We start from the raw sequence: 20,339 nt of genomic DNA, 5'->3' as shown, positions 1-20,339 counted from the left end.
CTTCTATCTACCGACATTATGCACGACTAGAGATAGAGCGTGAGAGCAGTACCGACGAAATAATCGTCGACTCGCTAAGATAATCAGCATCAAAGTGCCCACGCGATGACTCTGCGCACTGCTGCGAAATGCTGGCGTAACCTTGCGAGATACGAAATGGGAAGTTACAAGACTGTTCAGGAGCGAAAGAGAGCAGAAAAGAGAATGAGAGTACTTCACAGGAATGAGTGCGAGTGTGTGGGGTGCTAGCTGTAGAGTGCTATCATACGTTCTATCTGCGTATAGATACCGACCCGCACCAGTCCAGTCACTGGTGACAGTTCGAACAGCACAGGTCCTCTTCCGACAACACCGGTTTCGTCAACACATGAAACAAAACGGAAGAAATTGACAAAGCAAACGCCGAAAATTGTGTAAGTTCGTACGTTTGTGCCAGCTCGTCGTGATTTCTCTTGTTTAATATCAAACGATCTACAGAAGGACCGGAGCTCCGCGGTATGTAAAATTCTGATTGTTTATTCGGTTCCAACTGTTTCATCTGCATATATATGTAGGGCCTTGTTTTTTTGCTTCATTTCCCTTCTGTGTAGTTTCATGGGAAGATTTTGCTCTTCCCTTTTCTTGTCTCTTGAATTAGAATTTTGCCAGCTCATATTCCCAAACCTTCGTACGTCTTGCCCTGTACGAAATGCTCTGTGTGTTCCGATACAGGCTCCCGAAGGTACCCGTGCTGCCGTAGCTTATGTGCCAGCCTCGACATTATGGTCTACTCCTGTTCCACTCACTCGCAGGTTTTCTCTCTCTTACTATCTTACCACGGGAGTGCGTCCGCATTTGGTTTGTCTTCCTGCTGGTGGCCGATAATGCCGCGTTGCTGATCATTCGTCGTTTAATGAGATCGCGAGCGGGTATTGTGCCGCACTCAATTCCACTCCATCTTTGCTTCCACGGGCTTACCAAATAAATTCTGCTGCTCCACAACGCATGTTCGAGGATCTACGTCATTATCGATCTGGTAATCATATAATCTCTTCCTCCTTCCCATCGTCTTTCTCTCTTCTCTGTCTGATCGTTCTCTGTCTGATTTTCGTTTATTTGTTTAGTTAGTTAGTTGGTTTGCTTCGAGTGGTATTTTTGGGGTGGGTTTCTTGGAGTGATTGCTGCTGATGATTAATTGGTTACGTTTGTCTCGTTCACCTGTATCTGTGACGCACCGCACGAACGATCAACTTAAGCAATAAGCGCGTGGATGTCTGTTTTCCGCCATGGCTGTCGCTGACAGACGATATTGCCGCTCACCCGTTATCGCCTAGCACTGCTGTCATTGCCTGTTGCACTCTGTTCGGTACGTTGCTACTGTTTGTTTATATGCTAAATAGAGGGGCGCCAGCACAATCATGCGTGAGCGAGTCAGCGAGAAAGCAAGCGAGTGAGCAATTAACGATAGTCGCGTCAAGCTCCATGCTGTGCTAATGGCAAAATAAATTATTGCTGCCACATAACTGTTTAATTACCGGCCCTCTCTCGCTTCCCCGTTACGTAGCGACTCAACCGAATATCTACTGCCAAGTACCTACTACCAGCTATCGAGATTTGAGTTGCAGGTTTTGGCTGGTTTCACTCGATTTCCTCGATTGATTAATTTAGAACCTTTTGTGGTCCTCTATGGTAACAAAATTGATAACGATTTGCCCGGTTGCCTCCTGTTGCGTGTGTAATTCCAATCCACTCACACACAGCCAAAAGAACAAAAACCATTCCCATGAAACACACACACAACAGATCAACTATACAAGAAATAGGAGATGGAAAACAAGATTACTCTCAACTAGCGCCAGTTTTTGCGGTTTGAGCACATTCGGCATTTTTGGTTGCTGCTTGCTTCTTTGCAATAAAGCATTTGTATAACACATCTTTTTCAGATACAATAAATTTTATCTGGTTATTCTTACGTTTTTTCCCCAAATACTGCTAAGCGTTGTGCTAAGCTGAACGTGATTTCCGCTGGGTTGTCTGGATCTGGGTTTGTCGAACGAGTGAAATATGAAATGCTGAAATAAAAAGTTTATTCACACTAACCACTAGAGAAGGAGGAGGTACTTTCCGTTTTCCTCTGCTTTATTATAAGCTAACACGTTGTGTATGATAGTGAGCAGGACATCTTTTTTTCCTAGTGTCATTAGTATCATTATGCTTCTCCCCTAATGGTTGGGTGGAAATCGGCTTTTGATATTGACGGAGATATAAGAAGCCGTTGTTTTGGTTAGTCTTCTTTGCAGTGTATAGTGGCTGTTAGGAGGAAAACTGTTCGTCTACACAGTTAACTACTACCCCCGCTTGCTCTTGTAGGTCTTGCACTTTGGTAACGACTTGATATTAGTGCGTCGTTGCGGCTTCTCTGATGACGCATATCTGTTTTATGGGTGAAATTAAGACGATATTGTCAAACTGCAGTCATATTGTGTAGCTAAAGTAGACTGCTAATTTAATTATTTTAAATTTGTTTTTGGTGTATATATGCATATTATTCGTATAAGTTGCATATGCATATTTGCATATGTTTCAAGTATCAGCCATAGTCATCAGAGGTTTGTGACTCATTCCGATGCCAGTAACAAAAATTATGATAAAATGATGATTATGAGAAAATGAGTGAAATATTTCTTTACAAAGCTCAACACACATAAGTCACAAAGATTAAACCACTCTCCTTTTAACTTCTCCACACTCCGCAGCTTTAACTTGCAGATGGAGCCATTTATGGTTAAGACGAAATTGCTATCGAAATTACCCATGAGCAAATTCTTGTAACTCCAAAATATTACAGAAGGATTTCCATACGAGGGACCTGCAATGGCGAAATTAGGATGATTTCGTAGGACAACGGATTCAACTTCTAAAAATTAACGAATGAAATCCGAAGGTGAAATGAAAAATAATACGCAGCCTTTCATTAAAGTAAGTAACAGTATCATGAAACATTTTCGAAATTGAAGGGCGAATCAGTCGAACAATACCTTGATATCTCAACTGTTAACAATCCTATTTTCATTTTTAACACTCATTAGTTGATATATTCTTAATAATGTTTCATTTTCTTATTAAAATTTTCTCTGTATTAGAAAACGATAGGATCGCAACTTTTAGTGTGCATCATGTGAACGTTGACCATCTTGAAGAGAAAGAGATGAAATAAATCGAACCCAATCAATTACATAAGCAACAAAAATTTACGTTGAATGGAAAATATATCAACGTGTCACTCAATCAACCGCATTATCCGAGCTCACGTGCTTTTGAAATCGACCGTGTTGGTGTTTTTCGTGCGAAAAGTATAATAACCGTTAGCAAGAGTAAAAGTTATCCTGTTATAATATGTGTACAGAAACAAAAGAAAACAGAAAAAGTGTATTTAAAAAACCCCAGTTTGACAGTATCATCGACATTTTCGGCAACATTTTACTCACTGGCGTGTTTCACAAGGTTTAGTTTACGTGTGTGGTTGTGCGTTTAAATGGACAAAGTCTGGTAGGACGTTAGCAGCAGCATTGAATCACAGCAGCAAGTGCTCCCGTTTTCGACTTTGGCCGGTGGTGAGCGGCGGAGATGTTGAAATGTCCCTCACCAACGCGACGAACGACTCTAATTGCTGGGGCGATGATTGGCAGCAACAGAAGCAGCATTGGCAGTCCAGAAATGCCGACGATTGCATCGAACGGTGTAAAACCGTTCATCATAAGTAACGGCCGCACCGGTGGGAAGGGAGTTTCTGTTGGAACTACCCGAGGTGCTATCAGTGTTAACAACGGCGACGATGGTAGTGCGGCAACGGTGGCGGCTGTTGCCGCAGCGGAGGCGGCAGTAGTTCGACGATCAACCATACCTAGCGTGGTTTCTTCGAAAGGTGAGGAACCCTTCTCTCAGCTTTCTATACAGCGTCGTATTCTATTACTTCTTGCATCTTTAATATAATTTGAAGTTCGACAAGAAATGGAGAAAGGTCAAAGCGAGCGGTTATGTCGACTATCAAACTTTCTCGGGCAACAAGCGATTTTATAGCATATTTAACCTGAATGGATCACAGTTAAGTGAAGATTTGTGTAGGGCACTACAGTGGGATCTGTGTGAAGGAGCAAAGCTAAATCAGAGGCTCCACTGACAAACAAAATCAAACGACAACCACATGGCAAAAAGCACATTACTTATAGATTGTTTTAGGGTAAGCGGTTAGGCTCTTACTGCATGAGAGAGCGACAGAGAATTAGGTGGTACCCAAGAAGTACTACAAACTACCATCCGATAACAACGAGCGCTGTGGGAGAAATAATCAGTTACGCAGGTTCCACCAATATCATTGGGATCGGAACTGTTTCGGAATTGGTAAGTTGCTTCTCTACTAACCACGTTACGCCACGGTCCAACGATTGATAACCTTCCGACACGCATATTCACCATGTCCTGTGGAGTTTCACTAATTAAAGGACTTGGGCATGTGATCAATGCCTCTGGCTTGTGTTGCTGCTGTGGCTGTTTGTCGTTGGTTTTTCTTCGAAGTCATGAATTTTTGCCGTTTTGTCTGACACCATACATAGCTTGCAGATTACCATTTTGTAACATTCATCACAGTTTTGAGTATTTATGCATTTTTCGATATATACCATACCGTTAAATTATGGGATTCCACCATAAATACGGCCCAGTCTGTTCTTCTAAGGTAAAAAATATAGAGCTATTTGAGCAGTAGAAAGAACCTACTTTAGAAGAGAGAATGAGAAAGGGTGAGAAAGAGAAAAAGGAAAAAGTGAAAAAAAGTGGAATGGAAAAAGAGAGAAAGAGAGAGAGAGAGAGAAAGAAGGAAACTGCGAAATTTTAACCAATGTACGTTCATATACCTTGTTGTTGTTAGGGGGACGCTTATACAACGTTGTAAGCCGCCTTGTGCGTGCCATGTGATAAGATAAACTGAAACCAGTCCGGTTTCGGTAAATTTGAGTTCATATATTTTTCGTTGTCTTCAAATGTCAACACAGTACCTTTTGTGTCCCTACACTCTCTGCCGCTTCGTCTAGCCGCGTATCGTGGCCATAACCATCAATAACATAAAATTGTTTCGTTTCTTGATTACATTTTACATATTGTACTTGTATTTTTTAGCGTACAGTAGGAAGCAAGTAAAACAAACACTTCCTACTTGTCTGGCAACTATAACCGCCAAGTGGACCAGGCCTGCTTTATTCGGTACCAAACCAGTCGCACCTTCTCAAACAGCCTTCTGTAGTACAGAATGTACATTTTGCTATTGTAATGGCTTCTCCATTGGCCCTCCACACATGCGGAGCCAACAGTCAATTTGAGCATCTATCTATCGCATGCGTCTAAGAGGGTTTCGTCAGTTTTTGAAAGAGTCTATGTCTCAGAGCTGTATGTGAATACATTGATTATAAAGGTACTGCACAACACCAGCTTCGACCGCCTGGAGATGAGATGTGAGCGAAACTTTCTTTAGATTGATTGACCTGTTGGCTGCTAGCACCCTAGTGCGAATCTCCTTGATTATATCGTTCTTAGTGTTAATCTTTCAGATAGATCGATTTATCGATAGATTTGTATTGAGACAATATTGAACTTTCGGTTACCTATTAGTATGTCATCCCCCGCTCCCTGTCGGGTTGGTAGAGATAATGTCAGCATGAATTTGATCTTGTTCCAATTTTTCTACACACCCATATGGCCCGCAATTTACTCAAGGCCTATTTAAGCCTTTGAAGAGGAAAGAGTAGAGAGTTTGACATAAACTCTCATCTGGTTTGTGACGGTGGTTATGGTCATTCACACAAGTTTCATACAAGATTAGAGGGCGTTCCGCAACTAGTCATGATCTCCTACAATTTTACTCTAATTGTGTTCTCGTATACGGATTTGAAATCTATCAGGAGCCGGCAATTCAGCACTGTTATACCCCTATAATAGCTTTATGCTAACTTCTTTTTTAGCCCTTTGCGTTGATTATTGATTCTTCTGCTTATGCTGTAGTCACAACCGCCGAGCGGTTTTGGTCTGCAACAGAGACAGTTTTGGTTTGTGACAGTGGTTTGGTCATGAGTAGTTCAACAATGTGCTGGGCCCATCATGAAAAAATCCCGAAGTAATTGATTAGATTTTCAATCTTGTCCAGCTAGTAGATTTTCTTAGATGAACTGATTTTTTACTACCGCTTTGTAAAATTATGTTGTAGGTCCGTATCGCACTATATTCTTTTTAACTTAAGTTCACGTAGAATTGAACTTCTAACAACTGTTTCTTTTAGGAAAAGAATCAACGGTGATACAATAATGTATAATTTGGTGATTTATTTGCAGTGAATAACGCTTCAACTTTCTTGTGGTAACTCGTATTTTAAGAACGATTTCTGATACTTTGTGACACCCCAAGCTGAAGATACATCAAACGAAAATTTCATTCGCTAACTTTCGAAGAAGCCGACCTGATTTGAACAGTGCCTTGTTTTTTTCTTTACTCTTTACTTCTATCATAGAGATGACTGTATCGTCCAGCTCCTCGAAGGTACATCGAAAAGTGCTCCGATTTCCGTCAAAGCGGTACTCGGGGAAGGTGTTACCGGGCAAGCTGGCCTCGGTCAGTAACAAGTTCACGGCGGTGTCCAATCGTGCCAATCAGCTATCGCGTAAACAGACGCTAAGCGTGAGGACTCCACCATCAGTCAACTGTGATACAAAGCCAAACGGAGCCCTTATGTCGGCGTTCGATCACCCAGTTCCAGGTGGTACTGTCAACAACAGCGCTAAGCGTCATTCACATCATCAGCACCGAAACGGTGTATACAATCATTCACATCTCACAGCAGTCGAAGGAAGACCATATGGTGAAGGGGGACTCGTTGTACCCCCCACTCTACCCACTCACAATTCGCGAAACGGCGACACCTTGCCGAATGATTGGTAAGTGATGTTTTAATACAAACTATAAATGCTTTAATGCTGCCTTGACTGAAACACTGCTGAACTTAATTTGCTCCCGGGAATCCCTTATGACGCACTTGCCTACCCGCGAGCCCATGAAACCCGACTATGAATCACTCACAGCGTCTCGACAGAAAATGCTACCGCGCGTCATTTGGCGGAATTTCCTCGTGACGGATACTATTCACATAGTTAGAAAACAGACATGTACTATGAAAGGTGAAGCAGTAACTAAAGACGGCGTGTAAACAACGTCACTAACTAACACTAACAACGACATAACGGAGGAGATTCGTGTTCGTGTAGAATGACCTATTGCTCCCAGGTAATTCCCAGGAATGACCCAGGTAATTGTACAGTCTGAAGAAACTATTACGTTCACATCTCGTGTCGAGACGGTTGAAGCTCGGGTTATATATACAACATATCTAAAATTCTTGCTTCCACATACCCCTTTGAGATGCTATACGCCCCTTATCTGGTATCGCTGCATTGCCGACATTAATTTAGTAGTAGGTGTCGTTGATCTCAAACAATTATGAAATGGTTTTTCTTGCTTTTTTCTTCTTTTTTTGCGCCACGTAACAGCAGCATAATGTTGTCGTCAGTGTCGTCAAGTCTTCGTTCATCTCTAGTCGCCACAGTAACACTGCCTACAACGGGCTCCTCTCCGGTGAGTGACTTGTCTGCAGCTTCATCCGCATCCTCTGTCGCCTCAGTGGCTCCCTCAGTCGTCGTTCCGCCTACCATTATCGCCAATAGCAACTCCTCCTCTAGCTCCGGCAATAATAGCAACAGTAGTTCTTCCAATGCATCCAGCGTCACCCATCAGTCCACTACTATCTCTCCAGCATCTTCATCACCAGCAGGAGTGTTATCCACTGCCGCTGGAATCACTTCGTTAACAGGCACTTCCAATCGAGATGGCAAGGTACAGCTCCAGATTGTAACCCAACCAGAGCAGCAGCACCGGGCTCGCTATCAAACCGAAGGTTCCCGTGGTGCCGTAAAGGACCGCAGCGGTAACGGATTTCCGGTGGTGAGGCTAGTCGGCTACAGTAAGCCCACGGTTCTTCAAGTGTTCATCGGGACCGATGTAGGTCGGCCGGCACCGCATATATTTTATCAAGCATGCCGGGTCGCGGGCAAAAACTCCACAGCGTGCATCGAACGCAAGCTCGATGGGACGACGGTCATCGAACTGCAACTGAAGCCAGAAAATGGAATGTTGGTCACGTGTGATTGCGTCGGCATCCTGAAGGAACGGAATGTCGACGTCGAGCATCGGTTTCCTGACCAGATCACGTCGCGAACGAAGAAAAAGTCCACTCGTTGCCGGATGGTTTTTCGAACCGTGCTGAACGCTGACGATGGCCGCAGTGAGATACTCCAGGTCGCCTCTCAGCCTATTGTTTGTAGTAAGTAGCGTAGGCGCAGGCAAAGTAGGGAAAAGGATAACGTAGATCACGGTTAATTGATTTATATTTTGAATTCTATTTACAGCACAACCTCCAGGCGTACCTGAGATCTGTAAAAGATCCTTTGCCAACTGTACGGTTACGGGGGGTGAAGAGTTGTACATTCTTGGAAAAAACTTCCTCAAAGATACACGCGTCGTGTTTCAACGTCGTAAAGCGCTCGGAGTTACTCCATGGGAGCAATCAATCGTACCGAACAAGGAATATATGCAACCCGTAAGTTAGAATATTGGTTAGGAAGTGCGAACATGCGGAGTCGTAAGGAATGTAAGCCTCACTCATATTGTGTAACTTTATATATTAAGGCCCATTTGGTTTGCGTAGTGCCACCATATGATCAGCAAGAAATCTTGGAACCAGCTTTGGTGAAGATGTATATCGTGTCGGGCGGCAGGAAAAGTGAGGTGCACGATTTCGTTTATCTCCCTAAGGGAATGTGCGCCTGCAACATACGTCAGCAGCACCGCGGTGGCGTTCTGTCCTTGGCGAAGCTCCAACAACCCCGCCAACAGCAGCATGAACAACAACAGCGACAAAATCAACATAACTATTTTGGCATGCTAGCAGCTGCTGTCGAAGGACCAACCGCGAATCGTCATTTCGCCCTCAGTAGCAACGAAGGTACGCCTTATATTGTCTCCAGATGCTATCTATACCACTTTCACGCCACCAACACCGCGAACTTGTGTATTTACTTTTTTGGATCATGGCATAACATCCTTTTCCTCTGTCTTGGAGGATCCAAGTACATTTTACCCACGATTACCCACAAGTATACTTTGAGAAGTACAATGTGAACAATATTTATTTATTTATTTATTTATTTATTTATTATTACAAAATGTTCGCCGTTCAGGCTTAACAAATGCTCAAAGGAGAGAAACAAAAAAAAGAGAAAAGAGAAATACTTACAGACTAAAGAGGAAAGGTATGTGGAAAATGAGGAGAGGAAGAAGAGGAGGGAGGGGATTATAAAAAGGAGTCAAGGAGACGGGAACAGAAGAGTGAAAGCGAGGCATTGAAGTCGAACAGGCTGCTCGCTTCGTTGAAGGCCGAAAGGGCACGCAGGAATGGATCGTTCTGACCGTGGCGAGATCGGCGAGGGGGAATCAGGAACAGCGGCCTATCCCGCAGATGTCGGGATGGTGCATAGAAAGGGAGAGAGGCGAGGAGATTAGACGCGTCAATGTTTTGGAGAAGGAGATATGCAACAAAGAGCGCCATGGCCATCGTGAGGCGATCCTCAACTCTGGGAAGGCGAAGCATACGGCAGCGAATGCGATAAGGGGGTCTGATATGAAATTTGCCGCAAATATGAAATTTGCCGTGTGCCTTCCCAGAACTGAACCTACCGACTTTAAAAAAGTTACCTTTTACTGTTCTTTTAAGTCCATTAGTTAAGGCTTCTGGGACAACGCACAGCAATAACGGCCATTTGGATCAAGGGCCACGGTGCTGACCGACTGCCATAGTAGTTGGATCTTTCCTGTAGTCGTTACTGTTTGAGGACTTCCACTGCATCGCATAGGACGTACACCCTCCTTTTAGGCCGGCATTACATTCTTAAAGAGAAACAGAAGTAATAATCGTCTATAATATTCTTGTGTCCTCCTCTCTTTTACAAACTTATGTTTCTTCTTTTTCTTTAATGTCCTCTGACCCTCTGTCTTCGTATCTCTCACAACCGCTCGTAAGCGGTGGATTGGTTTCCATAGTTTCTATCATAATTACTTGAATATTCGTTTTGTTTTCTCTCATTTCCGCTTCATAAATGCTATCCTACATTTTTCGGGAATTGTCTTCGGGAATGCTCCTGCCTTACGGATCCTTCTCGCCGGTGACTACCTCAATAGTGATAGTTTGTTTTTATTATTTCCAATTTCGTCTAGAGCTGCTGTTGCTCAATGTTTTGTTAGCAAACAAGAGTTGTTTTTTAGTTATAGAGTTTTTAAAGACTTTTGTTAATTGTTGTTTTGCGTGGTTGTCATGCTACTGCGTTTTTCTTTCTGTTATTGTATTTATTTATCTTCCCTGACTAACGTTTATTTGACTAGTATAATGTATCTTGTTTTATACTATTTCATCGTAAACACAGTTTGGTTGAGTATTGTATTTTCTTGTAATTGAGACAGATGTAGATACTCTCGCTTTTGGATTAGTTTGCCTTGTACGTGTGCACCCTATATTAGAGTTGAACAAACTGGTGTGGTCTTTGTATCGTGCATGAATACGCAAGGCAATGAAAATATTTTTCACATGTTTTCCGTCGCGTTATATTACATTACATTTACTATGAACAACTAGCACCGACGCTCACTCTTCCTGGTAGATAATGGTTTTAAAACTGTTCTATTTATTCTAGTTGTAGGAGAGTTAGTTGTAGTTGTTAGGTGTAGTTTCGAAATAGTTGTTAGATACATAGATTGGATGCGATGCTTAATTTGCTGTGGAGTGGTTTGTGCTTGAAGTAAGTATCGTTATTGAGAAAGGAGGCGGAGATTCAGTAGCAATTTGGTATACGAATGTGTGTAGCACTTACTTCGCTAATGATCGTAGGTTTTTAAATATGACACAAACTCTCCTGGTTCATTTCTTTTTTACATTTACAAACTTTTTCCATTTGCTTTTTTTTTCTTCCACTTATTCTGTATCGTTCTTGTTTCTTTTGTTTTTCGATTTCTCTTTTCTCTGTCTGTTTCCTTTTATTTTTCTACTACAGTTAAGTACGAGGAGGAAAGCAACCATGAACTGCAAGCAATGTATATGCGTAATACATCGACATCAATGTACATTGAGGAAGGTATGATGCTACCACCGATCAACATTCTACCCCCCGTAGCGCCTGTTGTCGGAGCCGGTTTAAGACGGCCTTCAGCAGCAGATCAGCAACAACAGCAACAGCAAATGTCCTCCTTCACGGGCTCCTCACCGCAGAGTTTTAAGCCGGAACTGCCAGATGAGTGCAGTCAAGGTTCGCTGGAAGACAATTCACTAGATCAGTTTCCCGGCTCGACCGACAACGCACATGATGATCAAGCTGTTGGAAGTCAATTGAGTACGATCCTTTACCGGCGCCGTAGTGTTAGACAGCCGAGCATGGACTGCACTGAAGACAGTTCCTCGAACATATCATTCTTGACCCCCGAAACACACTTGCTAGAAATGAGTGGTGGTGGCGGCGGAGGTGGGTTGCTTTCACTGGTCGACCAGATGGATGGGGTTGTGTTTGGCTCCATGTCGTTATGCCCTCCGCTTACAAATGCCTTAATGGACACCAACGATCAGCTCGGTAGCCAAATGCGAGCAACAAATAATTCAAAACCGGTACTTGAGTGCGATTTAAAATCGATCAGCATTAAATCTGAACATCAGCAGCAGCAGGAGCAGCGGCAGCAGCAGGAGCAGGAGCAGGAGCAGCAGCAGCAGCAGCAGCAGCAGCAGCAGCAGCAGCAGCAGCAGGAGCAGCAGCAGGAGCAGCAGCAGGAACAGCAGCGACAGCAGCACGAGCAGCAGCAGCAGCAGGAGCAGCAGAAGCAGCAAGTTCAGCAGCAGCAGAGTGGCGGTTTACTAGATCTACCCAGTCTCACGATTTCAAATGACGGAGATTCAGTGATAGGTTCAATTTTGCACCATACCCATGATGTATTGCTGCAGCAGCAGCAACAACAACAGCAGCAGGTCACTGCTAATGCAGTGGACGTGGCAATTGCAGCAGCAGCGGCCGCTCAGTTGTTGCCGCCGGGTGTACCAATTGTTTCCATGGAACAGTCGTCTGTTTGCGAAATGGCGACAGCCGTAAACGTTGCCAATACTGCTATTCTTGTACGCAACGAAGATGCAAAGAAAGCTGTACAGGACTTCATATTGAATGCGGCAGCCGAAATACTCACTGCTCAAGAAAACTCACTCGCTACGCAAAAAACGATAGACACTTTAATATCGATGAGTACGCCAGAGTTGGTAAACGTTGGCACAACCTGTCCACCGGCACTCCAAGCTGTTGGATCACATTTCGCTACTCCAACAATGGATAAACAACAACAAGAACATCAGCAACAAATGCAACAACAGCAATTGCACGAGCAACAACAGTTGCGTGAGCAGCAACAGCGACACTGTGGTGTCTTCAATTCGATTCTTAACGAATTAAATCACCACAGTCCTCACCAACAGACCACTGACCTCATGCTCCTTCAACAACAGCAGCATCAACAGCAACATCAGCAACATCAGCAACGCATTGATCAACACGTACAACAGCAACAGGAAGCAGTGTCTCATGCTCAGACACAGCAAGTAGTTGCACAATCACTGGCCACAGTTCAACCGTTGCCGGAAAAAATGGAAATCGGAGTGCCACTTACATCTAATCAATCAGTGCTGCAAACACACCCTCAACAGTTACCTTTGCAGCAACCGATGGACACGTCTGCTGCACCTGTCACCATGAGCTCAGCGAATATTGATGATGCTATCCGCGATGATGCGTTGGGAGCGCTAGGTGCTTCAAATCAATCCGTCGTCGATCAATCGCTTGTCGATGAATCGCGTGATCTCACGGGAATGACCGATAACGAGTTGATACATTTCATCTGTCCGAACGCGTTTGATTCGAGTAGTTATTCATTTTGCAACATTTTTCAAATTTCACATGCAAGCAAAATCATAATTGTTTTTCTTTTTGGTTCTTTTGTAGTGTAACGTTTCGTCCAAGTAAATCTCCAACGGTGGAATGTAAACAGCAAACAGACACAGCAACTGTTCATATTAGCTTCGAATATGTACGATGGTGAAAAATGATAAAAATCTATCACTGAACGAATTAGAACAATCGCAACTTCGGAGAAATGTTTGTTTCCATTAATGTTAAGACAGCTAAAAGCAGGTTCTTTGTAGTGACTAAACCTTATTTGTATGGATTTGTTATTTGGAACAACGTTTTAGATATTGCAATGTTTTCGTATGTGCAATCAGGTGAAAATGCTTGTTATTTTTAATTAATCTGATGAGGAACAAAAATAAAAGTGCATTGAAAAATAAATTACAAGAAATAGAAATTCATACAACATTTTTGGGATACAGAGAAGGGTACAAACAAAAAAATTATAAAAGAAAAGATGATGTTATTAACAAAGAAAGAGAGAATTTGTTCAAAGTATGTAGTTGAGAAATTTTTAAAATACAACTTCTATGCAAAACCAACTAATAACTTCCATGATCCAATAACTGAATACATACCCCACTTAAAAGAATCGATTGATCAGTAAATAAGCGTGGTTAGCTGTAGGTAAAGAATCGCGAATATTGTTCGGAGGTCGGTCCTCTTAGGTGTTGAGGGACGCCTACAGAATTTATGTTCATTTTCAGTTTTGTTTTACGTTTTCTTTTTCTCTCTTCCCTTTTTATATTCATCGTGTCTTCAAATGGCTTAAAAATATGAGCTTTCATCATTCCAAGCTCGTTAGCTCCGCAAGTAATTAGTATTTCATAATTTTAGGTCTTGATATTTCAAAAGCTTTTTTCAATGTAAACTTAAGAGAACAAGGAAAGTGGAAGAATTCAGCTTACTGTATAAATAGAATCATTTCAAAAGAATATAAAGATCCATTTGCCGGGGCACAATTGATCATGTATTATTAGGAAAAAACAGGAAGTAGATACAAAGAAAATGCAAAAGTAGTAATTCAGGCTGCCATATTCTACCTTAAATCATCATGTCAATCATTGAATGGAGAAGTATCATATCAAAAGTACATCTTCTGTACCATACAAGTAAATGAAAAGATCTACCAGTATGCAGGCAGGTTTGAATAAGTATGTGAAACATGTTTAGTGTGAAGGCGAAATATGAGGAGTAGAAGGAAAGATGAGGAACGATAATGGCGAAAAGGGTCCAAATAACATGTTAAAATTTATGTTTTAGTAAACTAGTACACTTAAAATAAAAGGTGATGCGGAAGAATCAGGATGAAAAAGATGAATGTACGATGAGGAAATGAAATGTCAGAGTGATTCATAAACAGCATTGCATGTTGGTATAAGTGAAAATCAATGGATTTTTTTTATATATTTGATTTGTTATACAACAAAGCTTTAAATACTAATTGCATATGAAGCACCGGAAAAGAAGTAAATCAGACAAATATGGTAGTACGATCTCTGATGAGCAAAATAAGAAAGAGCAAAATTGTTATGAGACGTTGTAGCCAAGTGATCAAAATGTTAGTCAAAACAGACAACTGAAGAAGAGTACAAAGCAAATTGGAACCTAGAGGAAATGTGAAAATGTTTTTTAACACTGAACATGTCAGTATGTTAGCATGAGGAAGCATCACGTCTCCGTATTATTTCTTTGTTTGTTTATAATACTTTAAATTAGAAGGTTAAAATCGTGTTTATGACACAGTTCAAATGCTTTCGAAAAATTGTCAAAAGAAACCAAGATATATAGGACTGTGCAAAGGCCCAGATTTAGATGAGTTTGGAAATGTTTTTATGCTTTAGCTCCCGTTTGCACCCATTTACATGTTTGTTTTCCATAGTGATTCCTGTCGCGCAGCGTGAATTGGAAAATAAAATTGTTCGTGTTGTTCAAGTTTTACACGTTTTTAGTAGGAAGTAGAAAGCTAGTGCTTATTTTAGTTACATGGTTGTTTCTCATTTTGTTCTTTTTTTTATTTAGTGCGATTACTTTAAGGTGAAATTATGCTTGCGCCATACTTGGTGATACATGCAATGTAAAAGTTTAATTGGTAGTTAAGTTCCAACAAGTTATTTCAGCATTGATTTGTTAATGCACTGGTTAACTTAGCATAGCGGTTATTTTCGCACTGTTTAGAATACTTTAATTTATTTATAGGGAAGACTAGTTTCCCGTAGAATAGATTTAAAAAAATGGAAAACCTAATGAAGTATCTACCCTTATCTGTGTCACTGTTTGAAGAAGGTTCTTTAAAATATATGCATCGTTTGTACAATTGACACATAATGCTGCGCGTTCATTGCCCATATTAGATAAAAAGAATGGAAATGGTAAAAATTGTTTAAGAGAAGTCATATTATAATGTGTGCTCGAAATCAAAGCATTCATAGAATGTAAGGGGACGTTCAAATGCAAAAGATATGCAAGAGATGACACAAAATATTGCTCTTTCATAAAATTCTTATGATATTGCTCTAATCGTTATGTATCAGACACAGTCACAGTGTGTCAAAGCACCAAAATGTGCTTTAGCTAAGACGAAACGGCCGAGAAAATAAGCTTTTATAAAAGTGTCATTGTCATTTATGTAGTTGTTGTAGCATTTATTGTAAACCATCATTACTACTATCGTTACCATTTCAGGAATAAACCAAACTGTTTACAATTATATCGAATAAATTCTTAAGAACTTTTATGGAATTTGATGTGGAATTTTTTTTTCATTGGTATCTTTTCTCGTAATGCATTTAAAATCGAACTAGCCGAATCGAAAATATTAATTACTGAGAAATATTCATTCCTAATATCATCATCAGTCATTACGGTGATAACTTGTGGGCAATGTACTTATTATATAGATAGCTTTCTGTTTCTGAATTTTCTAAAATCGCATCGATCAGTACAAGATTTCGGAGTCATATCCCGGCTATCCGTAATTGAATTGGCGGTCTGTGCAATTCTTGATGGTTGTCGGTCAGCTGTAAAGAAAAGGTGAAGGCCAAGGTTTAAAAAAAGGCGTTCAGGTGTTTTTCATGCTTTTGACCTTACAGTTTCGTCTAACCCGGCCAAACAGTACTTTCTCCAGTCCGATCACCGGCGACTCAAACAGCAGTGTCCAGAATACTGCAAGTGTTAAAGTAAATCCGATGTCTCCCCAAAACTGATACGCGGCAAGTAAATCACTGAAATAGAAGGAGTGTCGGGCGGATCCACTCATCATCAACTGGATGGGAAGGTGTAGCAAATAGATCGAGTAGGAGAGACGCCCCAGTGGTTGCCATACGGTTGCTCCAAGAAAGTGATCGACAGCACCGCCGTACCCGTTCACGCAGGCGAAGATGATCCATCCGACGGCTGCAGCCCAAGCGACACGGTTGAGTGCTTCGTACGTGGCGTCGGCGATGATCGGTAAATTTTCGTAATCTGTCTGATGTAGAGGATAGGCCGCAAGTAGGATGGTCAACATGGCACCCGAGGCTGCCGTCCATCCGACGGACACAGCCAATGGTGACATTTTCACGCGATATTTACGGGTACGCTGGAGGGTATATCCGTAAGCGAGCCCCACTAGCCACGCGCCCATACGTGTATGAGTTGGGTAGTATGTGTACGAATGTCGAACACGGTCGGAGTCCACCGCAAGGAACGAAAGACGCAGGTTGTGCATGAGAAACAGTACGAACACAGTGACCATCGAAGTAAGCAACAGCGCTCCTAGAACAAGCAAAATTCTACGGCCCCAACGCCACAGTGGGTAGACTAGAAAAGGTGAAATGAGATAAAGCTGCATATCCACTGACAGATACCAGGAGTGCCCAAGGCACATGTCGCGAGGGTTAACGTAGTTCTGTACGTAGAGGAGAGCTGACCACCAGTAGTCGCGGCATGTATCAGCAGTTAGGGACATGGCGCCGTCCCAAAATGGACCCGAGCCACTGTAGCGCATTAGTGTGGCAGAGAATAGGATTAAAGCGGCTAAGGCTGGTGTTAATCGGAGGTACCGATGCAAGTACATTAACGGTAAATTAAGTCTGCCGTTCCGATCCAGCTCGTTCAGGATACTCCAACAGGTGAGAAGTCCACTGATAAGGAAAAATGTATCGACAGAAACGGTGGATGCCACGACTAGCATGCTGTGATAGGACTGGATCCACTGTAGAGAAGTAAGTGAAATAAAAACCAAATTGACGGCGCTGATAGACGGTGATACTATGAAGTTCTTGGAAACTCACCGTGAGAATCACGTGGGAGTTAACTAGTGGTATCATTCCGATGCGTACATAGTTATGACTAAAAACGACCCAAATCATTGAGAGTACGCGTATTCCATTGATACACTCGATAGTGCTGGGTTTGCCTGTTTCGTTTCCTAAGTCGCGGCGGTTGGTAGTTGCAAATAATTTCAAAGCATTTGAATACAGCGAAAAGATGACCAGGTTGTACCGAGGTTTAAGCCTGACCCACCGTACTAGTGTATCGTACGCCGTACTCACAAGCACCAATAATCCGATCAGAGCAAATATGAATCTATAGCAAAGTGATCATTGGCAAAGATAAACTGATAATTTCAGTCTAAGCGCAAATATGTGTTTTATCAGGAAACTGAAAGAAATACTCACATAGCGACGTATTGAACAGTGCCAATCGAAGGCGGTATTGAGTTGCACACCATATGAGGGGCCGGCAAGGCAGGATAGGTCTCATTAAGTATCTTCAGAAATTGTGCTGCACTGCAGGTTGTCGGTAGACAAGATCCTAGGTGAACTGTCCATGGACCTCTGGCTGTGCCCGGCATGATACGTTGCGTAGGAACAGGTAGTATATGCTCGAGGGGTATGCTCAGCAAACAGTATGCTCCCTCAATGATACCGTGCCCCACATGGACGCCAGTGTCATGTCGCAGACCAACACATTGATCATAGTTACCCAGTTCGTAGAGGTTGCCGGCTAGCACGCCTGATGGCCACTTACCCCATGCATCTGCGACTAAAATTGGATATAACGATAGGCGTATTATTTTTTTCTGCTTTGTTCGCTTTGCGTTCATCTCGGAGCAACGAACTCGGGACAACTTTGCCCGTCTTTCTTTCTTTCGAGAGGCTTCGCTAATGGAGTTTGGAACGGACGATTGCGCAAAGAAAGGGTGTGTTGCGCTATGTATTTGACGCTACTGTTTGTGACATAGATTATCGAGTGCTACAGGTTGAAGAGCTGTGACACTCGAAGCAATCTTCATTCGTATGTTTTCTATAGCTTTGTTTGCTTACCGGGATAAATGTGCGTGAAATAAATGGAGTAGATAGATTAAATGTACAATTGAAACCTTAGTAGAAATAGCAAAAAAACGTTTTACTTCTCAAAAGATGAGCATGTAGCATGTAACCTGCATGTATTTTGTAAGGAAAGTTTGGGCTCAATTTGTAGGATTTCATTGTAGCACTAAGAATAACTTGGTTCCTTAATTCTGAATAGTTTTATGTATAATTTATTATCACTTACATTCAAATGACCAGATTTCTTTTGCTTTCAAACCAGTAACCACTGCCTTGAGCTGTCGATCACAAAGGGTATCGTTAGGCAAACGAAGAGCGTCCAATATGAAGTGCGATGGTCCAAACACGATGTACTCTCCGAATGATCTTTCATTGGCAAGTACGATATGGGCAATTCCAAACAACCAAAACCACCAAAGCAACATAGTATTATTAATTAGAAACAAAACAGGCCGCACGAGTGTTATGTATAACTTATAACGGTCAACTGTGCAACACCGTCGAAGTACAAATGAGCTGAAACAAATGTTTAGATTGTGTTTTATAGGAATTAACATTTTCAGTGCTTGATAATGAGTGAATGATTGTTTTTGTAGTTCACTCGACCACTACTTGAGTTTGATTCTACTTTAAGAGGACATGCCCACCGAGAGTTAAGTGTGGTGAGGAAAGTAGATAGCTATTAACGAACCTTCGCTTTCGATTATAGAGATTCGATGTATTTGAGATTGTAATTTATAGTAAATTTCTTCTTTTGTGGGAGCGAATTAAAAGGGACACAATAGTTTTAATTATAAATAAACCTGGATGCTCTTTGAATCACGCAAAATGAACCTAGATAGATACCTATATGATATAGATACGTAGATGATACCTCCTCCTTTTAATAATGGGTGTCCCTTTTAGTGTGAGACTGCACAAAGGGCGAAAGGAGTTTTCGTGCTCATTTTTTGGTTGACGTTGATTTTTTGATTAATATACTTAATTACCTTCAATCAGAGGCAGGGCATTCGTAGAATCGAATGGACAGTTAGTTATAAATTTGCCCCCGCTTATAGAGCAGTCGGTAACGCTCGTTACTGTCACTGTACTGTCACGTTACTGTCGGCCTGGGTTCGAATCCCGGGACCGGTTGTCTCAAAACCTGGTCATGGTTTCGATTCCCGATACCGGCGTGACAGGGGGTTTGGCGCGGGACCAACAACCCTGTCCGTCAAAACGGTACAGAAGAGCATCGGAGAGATTAACATTGTCTCTCTGGTACAGGATAATACGAGGCAGGTTGTCATCGTGAGTTGAAAGAGTGAGGGTGTGAGTTTGTGCTGGTCGTGGTAAAGCCAGAATTTAGGGTGAAAAGGGCGTATTGGGTACTAGTTATACCAATACGACCCTGGCTAAGGTCCTTCTCGGTCCTTATCGAGTGTAATGCGCAGTGGAAAACATTGTTAGTGCTAATTAAATAGCGGTTTTAGCTGTGCGTGGTCGGTGCGCGGTCGGTGCGCCGTTGTGCAAACACACAACTATAGCACGACTGCCGCGTCGGAGTGCTGACGGTGCTCGCGTGGAGCAATAGTGGTGTGCGTGGTCTAGGTGCGCGTGGAGTGGAGGATAATACGACCCCAGCGGTTGTTGCCGCAGAAGAAATATAAACAAAGCATTTGTCTATGACAGATCTCGAGCTTCCCCCAGCAACAGAGAGCTGCCAAAGAGCCCGTTTGCGTGTGCAGTGCGCTGAACGCTCGAGACTGTTCTTGTGCGAAAATGGAGGAAAAATAGAGGGAGTGAAGCGTAACGTAATGTTTTTGACATTACAGATTAATGCCAAACTGCTGCGCCTCTGTCAAAACGTTTACGGGTCGGCCGAGGCGTAAACCCGAGCGTAATTATTTTTTTCATACGCTTTGCT

The 20,339-nt window shown here is 42.2% G+C and overlaps 2 protein-coding genes across 2 annotated transcripts; one reads left to right on the top strand and one right to left on the bottom strand.

The window, feature by feature from the left end:
* The first annotated feature begins 3,657 nt into the window (after positions 1 to 3,657).
* Positions 3,658 to 15,830, top strand: LOC131213196 (nuclear factor of activated T-cells 5-like). Its single transcript, XM_058207191.1, has 7 exons — positions 3,658 to 3,904; positions 6,536 to 6,808; positions 7,625 to 8,398; positions 8,484 to 8,674; positions 8,764 to 9,079; positions 11,178 to 13,073; positions 13,155 to 15,830. Exons 1-7 carry the CDS (start codon positions 3,658 to 3,660, stop codon positions 13,157 to 13,159), a joined length of 3,702 nt encoding a protein of 1,233 aa, XP_058063174.1. The 3' UTR covers positions 13,160 to 15,830.
* On the bottom strand, positions 15,515 to 18,918 carry LOC131213986 (nose resistant to fluoxetine protein 6). Its single transcript, XM_058208271.1, has 5 exons — positions 18,660 to 18,918; positions 17,780 to 18,146; positions 17,393 to 17,687; positions 16,209 to 17,313; positions 15,515 to 16,138 (listed from the first exon to the last, which is right to left on the bottom strand). Exons 1-5 carry the CDS (start codon positions 18,856 to 18,858, stop codon positions 16,011 to 16,013), a joined length of 2,094 nt encoding a protein of 697 aa, XP_058064254.1. The 5' UTR covers positions 18,859 to 18,918; the 3' UTR covers positions 15,515 to 16,010.
* Between the last annotated feature and the right edge of the window lie 1,421 nt (positions 18,919 to 20,339).

This window comes from Anopheles bellator, chromosome X (genome assembly GCF_943735745.2).
Source record: "Anopheles bellator chromosome X, idAnoBellAS_SP24_06.2, whole genome shotgun sequence".
NCBI lineage: Eukaryota > Metazoa > Arthropoda > Insecta > Diptera > Culicidae > Anopheles > Anopheles bellator.
Note: the sequence above shows the minus strand (reverse complement) of the source record. Positions and strands in the feature narration are given on the sequence as shown.